Genomic DNA, 16,251 nt, shown 5'->3' with positions numbered 1-16,251 from the left:
GACTATGCCCACATGTATGTATGTTGCCCTTTGTGGCAAAAGAAGGATGCTGAGCAGCCAACTCCCTGCTTCCCACACAGCACTCAGTGGATTGGTCGTCAATGTCCGAAAGCATCTGGATCTGGGCGCCCACGCTGATGAAGTGATGGACATCACACAGGAGGCAGTGTCCATCAAGGCCTACTATACTCTCCGGGTGCTCTTGAACCGTTGGCCCATGAAGACCAAGGTAAAGGAGGGAGTGGGAGCTAGCAGGGGTCAGTGAGGGCTGAAGAGTGATTTTTTTTAAAGATTTATTTATTTACATATACAAGAGCTGGGGTACAGGCTAGAGATGCGGGGCTGAGAGGACTCACCAGAGACAGAGTGGGGAACAGAACAGGTGGATCTACTGAAACACACTGCTGAGGGGAGCAGCGGGCGAGACAGGAGAGGTCTGCTGTGCCATGTGGGTCAGCTCCCTGGCTGAGGATCAAACTCATGCTGCAGTGACTGCAGCATAGTGGATAGCTTCATTGTTGCATCTTAACCCCTTGCACCACCAGGGAGGCCCTGAAGAAGTGAATCTTGTGCCCAGGGAACATAAATTCTCCAGACTTTTCTTGGAAAGGCGAGTGACTCTCCTCAGGCTCCTGTTCCCATTGTCCAGAGAGGGCACAGTCAGAAAAAACTCCACTGTCCATTCAGTTATGTTATGCAAGTAATTTCCTGATGACCCTGAATGCCAAGTGTGTGCTAGGCCCTCGGAATACCAAGACAGCTAAGACCAAGCCTGAGGGCTTGTCCCGCCTTCCTCCCCGAGCTGAGGCCTGTGCGTTGTGTCTCCCTGGGCACAGGAGGCAGAGCAAGCTCTGGTCATTGCCGGCCACCTCTTCTTCCTCATTGCACCATCCAAACTCAAGAACCAAGTGAACCAGTTAGTCCGCTGGCTGATGATGTTATTCACCCATGTGACACCTTTCTACATCTCCCAGGTCAGTAGGGTGGGGGTGAGACTGTTGCCTGAAATCATCATTGCTGTGAAGTGAATTCAAAGGTTCATCAAAAGAGCAGTCTATTAAGGAGACTATTCAGAGCCAAACTGAGGACCGAGGCCTGGGAGTCTATGAGAATATGTCTCTATGGTTTACTCTCAGTTTCCCAAAGAAAAAAATACACCTACTTAATTTCAATCATTTTCAGTATAATTTGGTTCTAATTTTCTTAGCTAATGATCAAGAATAAGTCCTTTTTTAGTGCAAAGTGACCTCTCTCCTTTTTTTATAGATTTATTTATCTAATCATACAATAACTGGGGTGTGTGAGGATTCACCAGAGAGAATAGGGAGCAGAACAGCAGATCTGACCAGCGGGCAAGATAGGAGAGTTTTGCTGCGCCATGTGGGTAGCTGCCTGGTGGGCCGGGGATGGAACTCGTGCTGCAGAGGCTGCAGATAGCTTCACAGTGCTGTGTCTTAACCCCTCGTGCCACCAGGGAGGACCCTCTTTATTATTTTTTTTATTTCTTTATTTTTTTGCAAAGTGATCTCTTTATCTTACAAAGCCAACTTAGAGCTGTCTGTGTGGAAGATGGATAGCTGACTTTCTTATTCTAGAACATGCCCCTATAGATGCAGTAAGGTGCAGTTAGGCCATTATCTCAGGCTCTTTCTTTCAGCAACTAGTAAGCATGATGGGTGGACTTGGTCTGTGGAATTTTCTTCTCGCCTCAGGCTTTCCTCACAGCAAACAGATGTTATTGTTTTGCTGACTCCAACCTCTGAGATGACTCTGCAGTATGGTCACAGAGGAAGCTATGGTTCTAGTAGAATGTAGAATTTTCTCTGTTTTTAGTCCACAGTTGGACATTTAACTGTGGAAACTTTAGTCCACAGTTGCGGTCCGTATTTATTGTTATGAATACTTCGTGTTGCATTTGGCAAAGGATGACCTATAGGCCAAATCCGGCCTTCAATTTGTTTGATGAATAATATTCTATGGGAACTCAGTCACACCCATTAGCTGCTTTGCTTTTCTCTGATTTCTTTGTATCTGACCTTAGACCTAGATTATCAGGTTCATGAGACTGGATGAAGCCCACCTGGGGAATCTCCCCATTTTAAGCTCAACTGATTTGGGGCCTTAAGTATAGCTGCAAAATGCCTTCACATCTACCCCTACACCAGTGCTTGATTGAATAACCGAGAGAAGGTGTATGCACACAAGGGGATCATCTCAGAATTGTAACATAGAAATGTGACACCAATATTAGATGTTTTTATGAGTGGAAGACTCAGAGTCTAAGTTTTCTGATTGTTTTTCAGTTTTCCTTGCATTTCAAGGGTATGTCTGAAACCAAGTTCTCTCCAACTTTTAATGTGGAGCCCAATGAAAAGAAGTGCCATTATGTCAAATGGGTGGGAAACACTGAGTTAAAATGAAACAAATTTCTTTTTTTTTTTAAAGATTTAATTTATTTATTTATACAAGCACTGGGTACAGTCAGAAGTGCGGGAGGGTGAGAGAATTCACCAGAACAGAGCCAGAGCAGGGAACAGTACAGGCAGACTGACGAAACACACTGCTGAGGGGAACAGCGGGGCGTGGCAGGAGAAGTCAGCACACCATGTGGGACCCTCATGGGCGGTGGGGGATCGAACCTGTGCTGCAGAGGTTCGCAGCCCAGCCCTCAACTGCTGTGCCGCCAGGGGAGGCCTTGAAACAAATTTCTTAACTAGAACTCAAAGCTTTCACTATGCAAGTTGGCTGGTCCTCTAAAAAGCAGATGTCAACGTGGAATTAGAGGTCTGAAAGTTACCTTAGAGGAAGGCTTGTGAGGGCAAGCCAAGAAGGATCTGGAGAAAGCTGGGAGAACATCAGATTGTGATGTCATCTGACGATAAGGAAAGGGTGTGGAAGGAAGGAAGGAAGGATGGGAAGAAGAGAGGAAAATCTTGTATTTAAGTGTAGTTTTTATTTTGTTATTTTTTAAAGGTTTATTCATTTATGCATACAAGTGCTGGGGTATAGGCCAGAGGTGTGGGGGGTGGGGGTGAGAGGAGTCACCACAGACAGAATGGGGAAAAGGAGAGGCAGACTGACTGAAATACACGGCTGAGGGGACCAGCGGGCACGTCAGGAGAGGTCTGCTGCGCCATGTGGGTCACCTTCCTTGTAGGGAATCGAACTCGTGCTGCGGAGGCTGCGGATAACTTCACAGTGCTGAGGCTTAATCCCTTGAGCCACCAAGGAGGGCCCTGAAGTGTTGTTTTGAGAGCATTTCAGCAAAACCATCAGGGAGTCACTGGGCCAAAATCTCCCATCAGAAAAGCACCATGTCTTGCCACAATGGCTGTGTCTTCTTGGACCTGCCATCCTTAGGCTGTGGCTGGGAGAAATCTGTGGGAATCTGGGTTTAGTTGTAACATAGAATGGATTTTTGAGCATGGCAGTTGGATTTGTTGGTCTGTTATACCCCTCAAAGTAGGCACTAAGGGGCACATTTTTCATAACTGCTGAATATGCTCATGTGCGTTTACGAATTTCCAAAAGGAGGAATTTTTTTGGGGGAGTGGAACACCCATTAGCCTCAAGTTTCCAGGGACCAGAGTTCACTGCCACCATTGCACCACCACTTCAGAGGCCCTTTCCTGGGGATGTGAAGTGCTGCCCTTCCACACATGTGCTCGGCATTTTCTCCATGAGCGCACTGACCACTGTCTCTCATGTATTTGTCCTCCTGCCACATGTCTGCATGTTGCTGTAGAGTAAGGTCTATATGCATTTGGAACTGAGGTTTGCTCTGTGTGGATACTTAGTTGGTTGGAGGATGTTACTTGCATCCTCAGTGCTTCTGGTCTGCAGGTGAGGTCAGGTCAAGATCTATCCCATCTCGACTAACATCAGAAATGTTTTCTCAACGATCTTTCTTCCTCTCCCTCCTCTTCTTTTACTGCACGTGATGTATGTATTTATCCATCCATAGAATATTTTTTTGGATCAGCCAGCATTAACCAGCTCTAGCTGAGAAAGGTGGGCACATTTGGGGCTCCACCAGCCAGACCAAAGAGCAGGAAATATTAAATATTGAAAATCTAGCAGAGGGATTTCTGCTTATGGCAGAAAGAGTAAGTGGGGCCAAATTTACCATCTTGCTTGAAACAACAAAAAGCACCACAAAGTGTGTGAAATAGGGCCTCCCTGGTGGCACAAGGGGTTAAGATGCAACCTATGAAGCTGTCCGCAGCCTCTGCAGCATGAGTTCAATCCCCGGCCAGGGAGCAACCCACATGGTGCAGCAGACCTCTCCTGTCTCGCCCACTGCTCCCCTCAGCGGTGTATTTCAGTCCATCTGCCTGTTCTGCTCCCCACTCTGCCTCTGGTGAATCCTCTCACCCCCCAGCACCTCTGTACCCCAGGTTTGTATGCATAAATAAATAAGTCTTTAAAAAAAGAAAAAAACAAAGTGTATGAAATCATGGTTCTCGAGACCTTGGGCATCAGGCAGCAATGAGCCGTGATCCCTCAGGGGGAGGAAAGAGATGAGCTGAGCCCGGTGCTCCCCGTGGGGCGGGCAGACCATCGCTGCACTCAGCTGTGAGGAACGAGACCCTGGGACTTCCTTGCAAGGGTCCGAGGACAGTGGGACACGCCGCTGGCTGGGGAAGTCCTCACGGAGGTGAGCAGAGAGGGCTTCCCGGAGGCCGCCAGGGCCCGGCCGGCGTGTGCTGACACCCTCCTTTTCCCACGCAGTGTGTCTGCCAGCTCGTGGACTCTCTGGCTCTCAGCGGCTGTGGAGGGGTGAACTTGGAGTCCCAGCTGGAGAACTTGACGGCCATGCTGTTGAGGCTGGTGAGAGCGGAGCAGAGCCCCGGGCTTGCTCTCTGCTCGGAGATGGGCCCCAGCCCTGGGGCCGTCCTCCACGCGGCTCGGGAGTCTTTGGGGTGGCGACCTGGGCCACCCCTCTCGGGCTCCCCCGCAATAGGCGGCGCCTGGATTCTGAGCAGGAGTGGGGTGTTCTCTAGGAGCTGAGCAGGACCCCTTCCGTAGGTTTCTTGGAGGAGACAGGCCTTGCTGCCCCCCCCAAACTCTGGGAAAATGCAGGAGGTTCGACCTACTCCATCCCACCTGTGGGAAATGTCAGAGCCTCTGGTTGTACCCCAACTCTCAGAGGCATAAACTGGAGTGGGCGCATGAGTAAGAATAGGACAATCGAACATTATTCGCCTAAAGGTGTTACCTTCCGTGTATTTAGTTTGTGGCCCTTGTCTCCTGTCCTCTGGGAGCTGGGACTGTGGCGTCCTGGGTGCTATTTTCCTGCTCTCCTGATGGTCAAGCACCACACTGGTCGCGGCCACAGGCCCCGGTTTCCCCCCCTGCATCAGGGCCGCTGATTTGGGTGCCCTCAGGTCTCATGGCTTTGTTCTCCCCACAGCTGACCGTAAAGGTCAACACCGCAGACCCCCACTCTGTGCAGAACAGCCACCTCGTCCTGAGGACTTTCAGTGTCCTAAGTGAGTGCTGTTCCCCTGGCCAGGCATGCGGGTGGGTGGCGGGTGCTCAGGACCCCTCCTGGCCCTGGGGTGGGGCTTCCGTCCCGCTGGCAGAGATGCCAAGTCAGCCCTGGGAGACTGCCTGAAATGAAATGAGTCCCCAAAAGCACAAGCCTGCTCTGCCCCTACCTCCTTTGCTCCCTCCCCTTCACCTCGGAGTGGAGTCCTTTCATGAGCCCCAGCTCAAAAGCCGACCCTGGAGTTATGGCTTTGATGCTCACGAACGCAGTGCTGGAACTGTGGGAGCGCCAGAGGCCAAGTTCCCGCCAGGCGAAGCCTGTGCCCCAGGCCTGGCACAGAGCAAATGCCAGGCAGACACCGGCTCTCTTTCCTCCTGCTTCATTTCACTCACCTGATGGACCCCAGTTTCTCCAGTTCCCTGCATCAGTGGTTTGCTCTGAGCATGAGTTCCTTCTACTTACCCCCTGCCGTGGAAACATGCCCTTGACTGCCTTGCACTCGCACCCTCTGACAGCCAAGCTGTACAGTGACCAGGTGGTGTTCTTGTTACGCAAGACCATGGAAACCAGGGACCCGGACATGGTGGCATCCGCTCTCCAAGTCTTCATGGATTTGTTCCAGGAGGGTGAGTGTGCATTGGACCTGGCCTGGAGGGTCTTCTTTCCAATTCATCTCCTTTCTCTGAGCGACAGTCCCTTAGAGTCGTTAAAAGCACTGTCGAAACTGGGAATGTGATGGGTTGACACCAGTCGGAATACACACCCGGGCAGCTTACTTTTATTCCATGCCTCTAGTCCATCATCTGAAAAGTGGAGGTGAAACTAAAGCCTGCCCTCAGGGTTTTTTTATATCAATTTTTAAAAAAGATTTATGTATTTATGCATACAAGAACTGGGGTACAGGCCAGAGCTGTGTGAGAGGACTCACCAGAGACAGAGCAGGGAACAGAACAGGCAGACTGACTGAAATACTCTGCTGAGGGGAGCAGCGAGGAAGACAGCAGAGATCTGCTGCACCAAGTGGGCAGTTCCCTCGCTAGCCAGGGATCAAACGCATGCTGCAGAGGCTGTGGATGCTTCACAGCGCTGTGCTTAATCCCTTGCACCAGCAGGGAGACCCCAGGGTTGTTTTGTTTTTTAAATATTTATTTACGTATACAAGAACCAAGATAGAGGCCAGATGGCTAGATGTGCTGGAGGGTGACAGGATTCACCAGAGACAGAGTGGGCAACAAAACAGGCAGACTGACGAAATACACTGCTGAGGGGAGCAGAGGGCGAGTCAGGAGAGTCTGCTGCGCCATGTGGGTATCTTGCCGGCAGGCTGGGATCGAACCCATGCTGCAAAGGCTGCTGACTGTTTCACAGTGAGGCACTCAAACGCCTGTACCACCAGGGAGGCCCCAGGGCTTTTTTTAAGAAAATATTAAATGAGGCATTTCCACCTGCGTCAACCATGCCATTGGTTTTATGGAGGTCAGTCTAGGATCACATTCTGCAAACGGGCTTCAACTTCAACAAGTGTGCGTTAAACCTTTGCTGTGTGCCTTGCACAGAGCCAGGCACTGAAAACACACTACAAAGAGACGCAATCTTTGTCTCAGGGACTCACTGTTGAGGGAAGAATTGAGGTGCACCCAACAAAATGACACAAGACCGCAGAGTCGGGTGCTTGGAGGCACGCGTGACCACGTGCAGCAGAAATGCAGAGCAGGGGACAGTCGGGAGACAGTGGGCTCTGTGCAGACGTGCCCAGAGCAGGAAGGAGCTCTCCAAGTGGCAGGTTACAAAAGGGCTTCACAGTGAAGCAGGATGGCAGTGGAAGTTCTCATGGGGGAGGTGTGCAGACGTGGGGAGAGCAGCTTGGCTGGAGAGATGGCTTTGCATGGGTGGGCTCAGTGCCAGCTGGATGAAAATATTGTTTTAGGTCAGTATTTAGTCTGGTCTGAAGAAGAAGGATGGTGGATTAAGCTTTGGGGTGCCCTGGCCTCTGAACCAGGGACTGCAACCTCCCCTACCTCACCCCCATTCTATTTCACTCTCAAAGCAGCAGAGACAGGAGGAGGGCACTGACGCACCTGCACACATGTCTTTTCTCTAGTGACCCAGTCTGAGAAGAGGAAGAGTGAAATCCTGCACTCCACCATTATCATGGTCCAGACGGATCTCAAACCCGTGAGCAGGGAGACTGGACGCCTGGGCTGGGAAGGGGCTTGCTTACTTGACACCTCAAGATCGTGTAAAATACAGAGGGGAAGGCAGTTGGGGGATGAGAAGTGAGGCACCCCAACTGGACCCAGGCTGCTGCCTGTGGATTACATTGGGATTCTTCAAAGCCTGAGGAGGGTTTGAGGAGCCGACAGGTGGTTTCTACCTATTTTCTGAGGTTTTTCTGTAGGAAGTGCTGGGGTGTCCTAGGGAATGTGGTGTTCTAGAGGATACTAGTTCTGTCTCCCGAGAGTTCAAATTACAGAGAAGACCTCAAGCGTGTCTGGCACGAGGCTCAAGAAGCCGCCTTTCTACCAAGCTCTGCTGCTGGGGCTGCAGGCAGCAGTGTCAGCCGCCAGCTCCAGGTTATGCAAGAATGAGGGGCAGGTGCTGTAGGTGTCAAGTGGCAGATGATACATCATCCCTAAAAGCAAAGTCCTCAGTCTTCAGAAGATAATGGAGAATAGGGATCTTGAAGGATGGACCCTCAGAACTTGTGGAATTTGTTCCTGGCTTTCCCTACGAAGGCCAGAACATGAGACCTTTCCAGAGCTCAGATCCCACCGCCCAACTCTCCCGCCAAAGTCCTGCCTCTTGATGTAAAGTGTGGACAAGTAAACACTTCTGCTTCTCCAGGAGGTTGGCAGGGGCCAAAATGGGTTGGACTCTGGGGCAGCATAGAGAGTGGTCAGGTTCAACCACCGGTGATTTGTCAGCACCCTGACCCTGCTGAAGAGTCACACTTGGACTTGGGGACCCAAGATCTGAGTCCCCTGAAGACAACCCACCCAACTCTGCACTCTGCATCCTTACTTGGAGCCTCAGCGGTCACCCTAGAGGTCCCTGCCGTGCTCCCTCTCACCCTGATCTGTGACCCCACAGGTGAGGAAGGATGTGCTGCGCTTCATCGAGATGCTGGGGCAGCACAAATACCTGGCCCTGCCCCAGAGCAATGCCATCCTCGACTACATGGTGAAGCTCAGCGTATCGGACTCCTTTGTGAGCATGGGTGCAGGTGGAAGGGTGGGGGGCAACAGAGTGGGTCTTGAGGTGGGGGGAGGCTTAGGGGAGGAGTGAGAAGAAGGCAGAGTAGGCAGCAGAAGGAAAACAAGAGGAGGGTATGGCTGGTGCGTGGGTGGGGAGGGACTTTGGCCTCCCCTGAGCAGTGAGCCTGGGAGGTCTGAACCAGGAGACTCAGCGGGCACTGGTTTCAGAATTAACACCTCTTCTTATTCCAGAATGAAGTGGACATCCGAATACTGTGTTCAAAGATTCTCCAGATGGTACAAGCAGCCAGGGGCAAAGAGGCTGTCCATTTCCTCCGCCCTTGCTCCTCGTAACCCCCCAGCCCCTAGTTACCCCTCCTGCATCCAGCCTCTTCAGCTTTCTCTTCTCCCCCTCCCCCACTCCAGAAATGCCCACTCGCGTGCCCAGGCTCCTCTGGAGGGTGTCTCAGGGCCAGGAGAGGGCCTCTCCCGGGGAGGCTGGAGACTGCTCTGGAGTCTTCTCATCCCCTTTATAGCTCTAAAATGTGTCAATTGCTGTCTGGGCTGCAGTTTTCCCATCTGTCCGCGAGGGGGGGAACGTGCATCCCGCCTGCCACAGGAGCCTCTGAGGGTTCTTGAAGGCTGGAGGAGCTGATGTGTGGGTCAGAGTCTAGGTAAGGGCTTAAGGGAGGAGCACAGCTGGGATTCCCTCTCCGTCCTAGAGTCACAGCTGCTCTCCTCCCAGCAGGCCGGGCCTCCTGACCCTTCCCAGGGCTTCTGTCCTGGGATGTTCCCCTGTGAATTCCAAATTTCAGGAAACCCTCTCTCTAAGCAAGTCCTTCTGGCTGTGATTTTTATCAGGACCTTGTTTGTAGTTTACCACGACAGAGTGGTGGTGCTGGTGGTGGTGGTGGTGGATGTGGTGTGTCTGTCTGTCTGTCTGTGGCCTGCAGGCCTCAAATGCCCTTGCAGGAAAGAAGACAAGGTTGTGGGTTGGAGAACGTGGGCCCGGGCTTATCTAGGCTTGCCAATGAAACCCTTGCACATCCCTGCCAGGTCTCCTTGCCAAGACTGGTCACCGTAATGTGTGAGCCCAGCAGTGTCTTGGCCTTTGTGCCACTGTGTGAGACAGTCTTGGAAATGGCTCTGAAGGCCCAGTCCCAGGGCAAGACCCCCTACCTCAGCGGCTTTCATCTCACACGTAAGTAGAAGGGTGGGGCACACGGGGATGGGTGGGCTGTGAGCATGCAGGCTGCGGTAGGAGGGGTGCCAGGCTAGGAGGCAGGCGGAGGCTCTGCAGGGCTGGGACAGAGGAGAAGGTGCACATCTGGGGTGCGTGGGGGTGCCACCAGAACCGAGGCCAGGATGGGGAGGCAGCATCCCACAGATGACATGGAGACGCCTTTGGAAGAGGGACATTCCAAACACAATTCCTTCTTGCCTGTCGTCTTTCTTTAAGACACTAGCCAAGATGTAAACACGGTGATATGAACTGGAAAGCTAAAACAAGCCTGTCTCTTGGTTCTTCCCAAGCTCCGACTCTGGGCCCCACTCTCTACTCACCCCATCCATGACTGCTAGGGTTGGGGTGAGGATGTCTGCTCAGGCCTTAAGTCAAAACGTCACAAGCCCTAAATGTCGGCGCCTCTTCTCCTCTCCACTTTGCTCTCCTCCTCCTCTAAGTACTGCTGGGGGCTGCCGTGGGGGGGCTGGAGGGCTGTTTGTGCTAAAACTGACCCAAACCGTGTCCTTTGACGTTACCCTCTCTTTCTCTTAGCCACCCAGTTTGTAACCCCACAGAACCTCCTGTCCTGCCTCGTGGTAAGTGACGCTGGAATGAATAGTACATCTCTCTCCCTCCGTCCATGCGTCCATCCCTCCATGCAACCAGCATTCCGCAAACCCTCGAGTCGTGCTCTGTTCTAGGCACTACGCTGGCTGTGGTATAAGGAGGTAGGGCCAAGGATCCAGGGGGCTCCAGAGAAAGGGAATCCATGCCACAGAGCTTGGAGGAGGGAACTGGCAGCACACTGGTGGGGCCTGGGGATGGGGGAGGCGTGAGCATGGGGAGGGCTTGACCTGGCTCCTTTGTGGCCTTATTGGGAGCTTCTTTCTGTTGACCTTGGGCAAGTCCCTGCATCTCATTTTCTTGGCAAGTATATTTTGATTTTCTCTATTTGTCTATTTCTCTATTATGTGCTCGGTGTTAAAAACACTTAGTACAGACCTGTTATTGAGGTGTTCACAGGATTAGTGGGGGGAGTGTTAGAATAGCATCCATATTTCAGTGTGATAACTGTTCTAATGGAGGAGTACACGTGGCACAATGGGATCTTGAGAGAACAATGGGTTGACTTAGTCTATGGGTGTCAAGGAAAGCATCATTGAGGAGGTGATATTTCACAAGCAGCTTGGAGAATGTGTAAGGGGCTCAGCAGGTAAAAAACAGTGGGGAGGGTCTAAGCTTTAGCTCACATTATGGTTTTGTTCTAATTTTCTTCTCTTCCTTTCAATCCTTCTCTGCATCCTCTTGGCTTCTCTTGTTTCTCAGATGCTTTCCATAAGGCCCTACAGACAAAAGAACATTGGTGCAAGCTCCCTCAAGCTACTACATGCCCTGCACCCTATCACCTCTCTGCACCCCGTTATCAATTCAGATGTGGGCCAGCTGTGGATGAAAGAGATCCCCAGGATGGTTCAGTTCTTGGAGGGTGAGGGGTTGGTTGGGAGGGGGAAGAGAGGGAGATGGGACAGCGGGGCAGACTCCAGAGACCCAAGGTAGAGGAGGGACCAGCCTCCAGATGCCATTTTCAAGGGTCAGCTTCTTTGAACCATGTCTGCACTGAGCAGATGCTCTCAATCCAGAGTTCTGGGGTGCCAGAGTCCCCAGATCAACTCCTGCCCTTTCTTGTGGGTGGAGGATCAGGGAAGATCCCTTGGAGCCAGACAGACCCAGGTTTCTATCCTTGCTCTGACACTGACCGACTGTGTGCTTGACCTTGGGAAAGTGACCCATCTCCGGGGGCCTCTGTAAAGTGAGAGAGCCACCACCGTGTAGGGTCACTATTATCTTGGAGAATGAAACGAGCTGATGGGCACACAGCTCCTGGTATGGTGTTCAAATGTTGGTTTCTTTTTCCTTCTGGTTTGGTGTGTCTGCGCGGTCTTCCCTTTTCTAGAGCACAATGAGAAGACCCTCATTCAGGAGAAGTGGGAGAGATGGCTGCTCAAGGTGAGCCCTCCTGAAGGGGTACCTCCCTCCACACTTGCCCTCTTTCCTTGCTTCAAGATGCCCCAGGCTTGCGGGAGATTGAGGCCATGATCCTCTCCTGCTCAAGAGCCTTTTCTGCTGGTGGGAACGTCTTTCTGTGGCCTCCTAGCCTCCTGGTCCTGCATCAGAGTTTTGGACTCTATTCTATGCCTTGACCACCTACTCTGAAGACACTACCTGAGGGGCTTAAGGGGGATTGTGTCCATGGACAAGGCTTTGTTGGTCTCAGCTTCTTCATCTGTGAATGGGAATATCTCCTCTATTGCTAAGATTTACGGTAGTGTGGAAGAGGGCCTTGCAAACTGGAGAGGTTGACCTGACCCATCACTGTCACTCTCTAGTCCTAACTAGCCTCCCTCCATGTGTTTCAACACCTCCCCATTTCTTGAGCTCTTTCTATGTTTTTTGTTTGTTTATTTTTTTGGTTTTTTAAAGATTTGTTTATTTATACAAGAATTGGGGTACAGGCCAGATGCGCAGGAGGGTGAGAAGATTCACCAGAGCCAGAGTGGGGAACAGAGCAGGCAGACTGACTGGAATACACTGTGAGGGGAGCAGTGGGCGAGACAGGAGAGGTCTGTGCACCATGTGGGACCCTCGCCTGGTTGCTGGGGATCGAACCAGCGCTGCAGAGGCTTTGGGCAGCTTCACAGCTCAGCGCTCAACCACTGTGCCACCAGGGGAGACCCTCTTACCATGTTTACAGCCATATCACCTGTCCCTGGCTTCTTTTTGACCCCACTCCCCTGGGGCAGAAAAGCCAGTGTTCTCCGTGGGCCTATTCTCCTTGCCTCTCAGTTTTCAAGTCGCACCCTGGTGGCCATCAATGATGACAAGTGGCTGGAGCACCTCATCAGGGTCATCTTGAAGAAGATTCATTATTTCAGCGAGGCTGATGAGAAGTGTGTGTGTGTGTGTGTGTGTGTGTGTGTGTGTGTGTTGTCTGCAAGGGGGAGGAATGTTGAGGGTGGAAGAGCCTGGAGGGAAGGTCTATGGACATGCACAGGCCATGCAGGCCACGGGGCGGGGGCGAGCCAGTGTTCTTGGGTCCTGGGATGTGGAGGCCTGACAAGGGGATAGAACAGGTGGTCACCCAGGAACAGCACAAATGTCCAACATTTGCTCAGTGGTTTTGGTTTGATGCAGAACTTTGCTGTCTGTTATTACAATAGAACCTGCCAGCAACTCTGTAACAGAGTGAAGCTGGGACTGGGTGCAGAGGGGAAATTAGTGACCTTAGAGTCACATTTTAGCAAGTAAATTCAAGGACTCTTTGAGGGCGGCCATGGGTGAGGACTGTGCTTGGTGCTGGAGACCCAGAGCTGAGCGAGACAGATGAGGCTCCTTTCCTCGCGAGCTCCAGGCCTGCCGTGTGCCCACGCCCTAGAGCCTGCGAGCCCTTCAGAGTGACCTCGGCCCAGTGTCTTGGTCTCCAGGAGATTTCAGTCACCTCACTTAGGAAGTGGCAAAATGACCTACAGGTTGCAGGAGACTGGCTGAGGATCAAACAAGGATACCTGTGAAGAGGCTCTGACACTCAAAAGGCTAAATAATAAGCCCTATACTTGTGATCCCATCAGACGAACAAAGGAACAGAGTCCAGAGGTCTTTAGAGTCTTAAGCAAATTAAAACTGGGACCTGAATACAAGTTTCTTGATTTCTCATCTGTTTTCCTGGCACTGAGCAGCACTGGTTTGGGGCAGTGAGAGGAGTTGTCCCAGGGACCAGGTCTCATTCCCGAGACTGATTACGGAAATGGGCATCGGAATCCCAGTGCTAGGGGACGGGGGGAGACCTGCACTGGAGTTGGGGAACGACTTGTCCTGTGGGGCTGGACGAGTGGCTTTCTCAGAGTTTGCCCACCAGCCAGGTTGGCTCAGGACCATCCTGGTTTTAGCAGCGAAAATTCAGGGTCTGGAAAACGCCTCAGTGCCAGGCAAGCTGAGGCGTGAGAGCATCGGGAAGATTTTACGGGCTGGGGAGGCTGGTGCCTTAGAGCCGATTTTGCAGAAGCTGAGCCTGAGGTGGGGGTTCTTGTCCAGGAATAGAGCAGGTGGGACATTCTCTAGAGAAGCCAAAATAGAGCAGAGCCAGGAAGGAAGCGGAATCGGGGAGGAAGAGGCTTCTCCACCTGAGCCGGTTGCACTGCAGAGCCTGTTCTGCCTGGAGTCAAGTGCATATATGTGAGGGGCCTTCAGACCCACGCCCCACTGCCCACCGATGATCTCTGCCTCCCTGGCTCCCGGCTGCCAGGGTTGGTGTGGAGCAGGGAGGGAAGACAGAAGGAGGTAACTCTGGGCAAGGAGATCACAGAGAAGCTGCAGGGGAACTGTTCTTGCAGGGTCTGCAGCCAGTGAAAGGAGGGTTCTTGTCATCTGGGGCCAGGCGCCTCCCCAGCTAGAGGGGTAGAAGGTGCCCATAGGGAGGGGCTTTTAGCAGGTGTGTGGAAACCAGAGGAGACTTTCATGGAACAGCAGGGGTATCCTGTTTGCCTCACTCCCATGTCATGCCCTGTCAGCAGGGTTTGATCTCCTTGGAGATGGGAGGTTGGGGCAAGTCAGGAACTAGCCAGAGACACACACACAGGAAATGCATGGAGATGAGGCTCTGAAGGAAAGAAATAGGAAAGTGAGCATGAGAGAAACCTCGGAGGTCAGGGAAGGCTCACTAGCCACGATGTCAAGGATGAGAATCTTGGAGCTAAGACATTTTAAAGAGCCAGGGAAAGATTGTTCCAGAAAGACAATACAGGAAATGCAGGCACCTGGAGGCGTAGGAGAGCGGAGAATGCAGACATGGGTGTTTCAAGGCAGAGAGGGCAATGCTTAGTAAGCAAGAATAAAGGCCACTGAAATGCAGAGGCAGGAGAGACCCAGGTTATATAAAAGTACTTTTTCAATTAGGCAATCTCAAAATTTGCAATTTGAAAATTTTGCAAATTTTAGGACCTGTTTTTAATTCCTAGCTGGAAGTGAGAAGTATGTGGATCAGGAAAAGTTCCTAGAGGATCATCCCTGCCCTGAGAAGCCGAGAAATTAGAAAGGCAACTCTCTGTCCCTGAGCTGTAGGGTCACGGCCTTATCTTGTTGCCCCCGGAAAGCTAGAGGGACAGGGTGGAGGAAGGAGAGGTGGGGGCGGGTGTGGCTGCATTTCCGAAGCCAGCCCCGCAGTGGCTGTTCCTAACCTCAGGCCCAGCCAAGCAAGACCCCTCGCTCCCACCTCCCTAGACTTTCCTGTATAAATTCTTCGGCTTCACCCTGTGGTCCTCAAGTGACAAGACATTGGTGCAGATGATGATCACCGCCTTGGTCCTGACCACCCACGAGGACTTGGCAGAGCGGGAGGTGAGGTGGAGGCCGCCGGTAAGGGAGGGACATGAAAAAGAAACTATTGCTATTGAAATACCATTGTTTTATACCCCGTCTCGTGTTTTTGACAGTGTCGGGTGGGGGACACTTTTGTTCTTAGAGGCAGGGTGGCAGGGTGGCCGAAAGCCTGGGCCTGGCACACTGGGTTGGAAACCCAGCTTTGCTCCTCGCTGACTGTGTTTCCTTGGGCAAGATGCTGACGCTCTCTCTCTGTGTCTCGTGTTTTCTTCTGTAAAATGAGGTTGTGATTCCTCCCTCATAGGATAGTTTCTAAACTATTTTTCATTTTGAAATAATTTCACATTTATTGAAAAGAGAACCTGTAGAGTCTATTCTTTACCCAGGTTCCCAGATGTTAACCTTTCCCGATTCCCTCTCTCATTTTGTGAAAAGTTCATGATTTTCATTTACCACTAAATGTGTATAAATGTGTGTAAATACACGTGATGTGTATTATCTAAAAATAAAGATACTCTGGATGGAACCAGCACCATGATCAGAATCAGGAAGTTAACGTCGCTGCCGTGCTATTCTCTAGTTTGTGCACCTGATTTGAAATTTTTCGGTGGTCTCAGTCATGTTCTTTAGAGCAAAAGAACATTTTTGTTCTCTGTTCTGGGATCCAGTCCAGAACCACACGGCACTTTGCTTGTCTCGTTTCTCTTTACTCGTCTTTCATCTGGAGCACTAGCTCAGCCTTTATCTTCCGTGAACTTGACATTTTTTTACTTTCCACACCAGTCCTACTGGGGTTGTCTCCTATTTCTTCATGATTAGCTCCAGATCTGCACTTGGGGTGGGCGGGAACCCCACATCAGTGCTGTGTGTCAGGACAGGAGTTTGAGGATTAACAACGTGAAAGCACTTAGAACCACGGCTGGCACATGATGCCCTCGAAGTGCTGGTTGCTGGTGGAGCTGGTGCCA

At 51.6% G+C, this 16,251-nt stretch overlaps 1 protein-coding gene across 1 annotated transcript in view; it reads left to right on the top strand.

The window, feature by feature from the left end:
* Nucleotides 1-16,251, top strand: part of LOC119247832 (maestro heat-like repeat-containing protein family member 1) — a 47,353-nt gene that overhangs the window by 5,864 nt on the left and 25,238 nt on the right. Inside the window, exons 7-20 of the mRNA XM_054696541.1 lie at nucleotides 81-229; nucleotides 837-974; nucleotides 4,732-4,830; nucleotides 5,414-5,492; nucleotides 6,007-6,117; nucleotides 7,593-7,666; nucleotides 8,582-8,698; nucleotides 8,938-8,982; nucleotides 9,742-9,886; nucleotides 10,463-10,506; nucleotides 11,237-11,396; nucleotides 11,865-11,917; nucleotides 12,755-12,859; nucleotides 15,185-15,301. Coding sequence (XP_054552516.1) covers nucleotides 81-229; nucleotides 837-974; nucleotides 4,732-4,830; nucleotides 5,414-5,492; nucleotides 6,007-6,117; nucleotides 7,593-7,666; nucleotides 8,582-8,698; nucleotides 8,938-8,982; nucleotides 9,742-9,886; nucleotides 10,463-10,506; nucleotides 11,237-11,396; nucleotides 11,865-11,917; nucleotides 12,755-12,859; nucleotides 15,185-15,301 — 1,436 coding nt within the window. The remainder of the gene's footprint in view (nucleotides 1-80; nucleotides 230-836; nucleotides 975-4,731; nucleotides 4,831-5,413; nucleotides 5,493-6,006; nucleotides 6,118-7,592; nucleotides 7,667-8,581; nucleotides 8,699-8,937; nucleotides 8,983-9,741; nucleotides 9,887-10,462; nucleotides 10,507-11,236; nucleotides 11,397-11,864; nucleotides 11,918-12,754; nucleotides 12,860-15,184; nucleotides 15,302-16,251) is intronic.

The sequence above is a fragment of the Talpa occidentalis genome, unplaced genomic scaffold (assembly GCF_014898055.3).
Source record: "Talpa occidentalis isolate TD23 unplaced genomic scaffold, MPIMG_talOcc4v2.1 talOcc4.16, whole genome shotgun sequence".
NCBI classification, from domain to species: domain Eukaryota; kingdom Metazoa; phylum Chordata; class Mammalia; order Eulipotyphla; family Talpidae; genus Talpa; species Talpa occidentalis.
The sequence above is the reverse complement of the archived record's forward strand: the minus strand, read 5'-3'. Positions and strand labels throughout refer to the sequence as shown.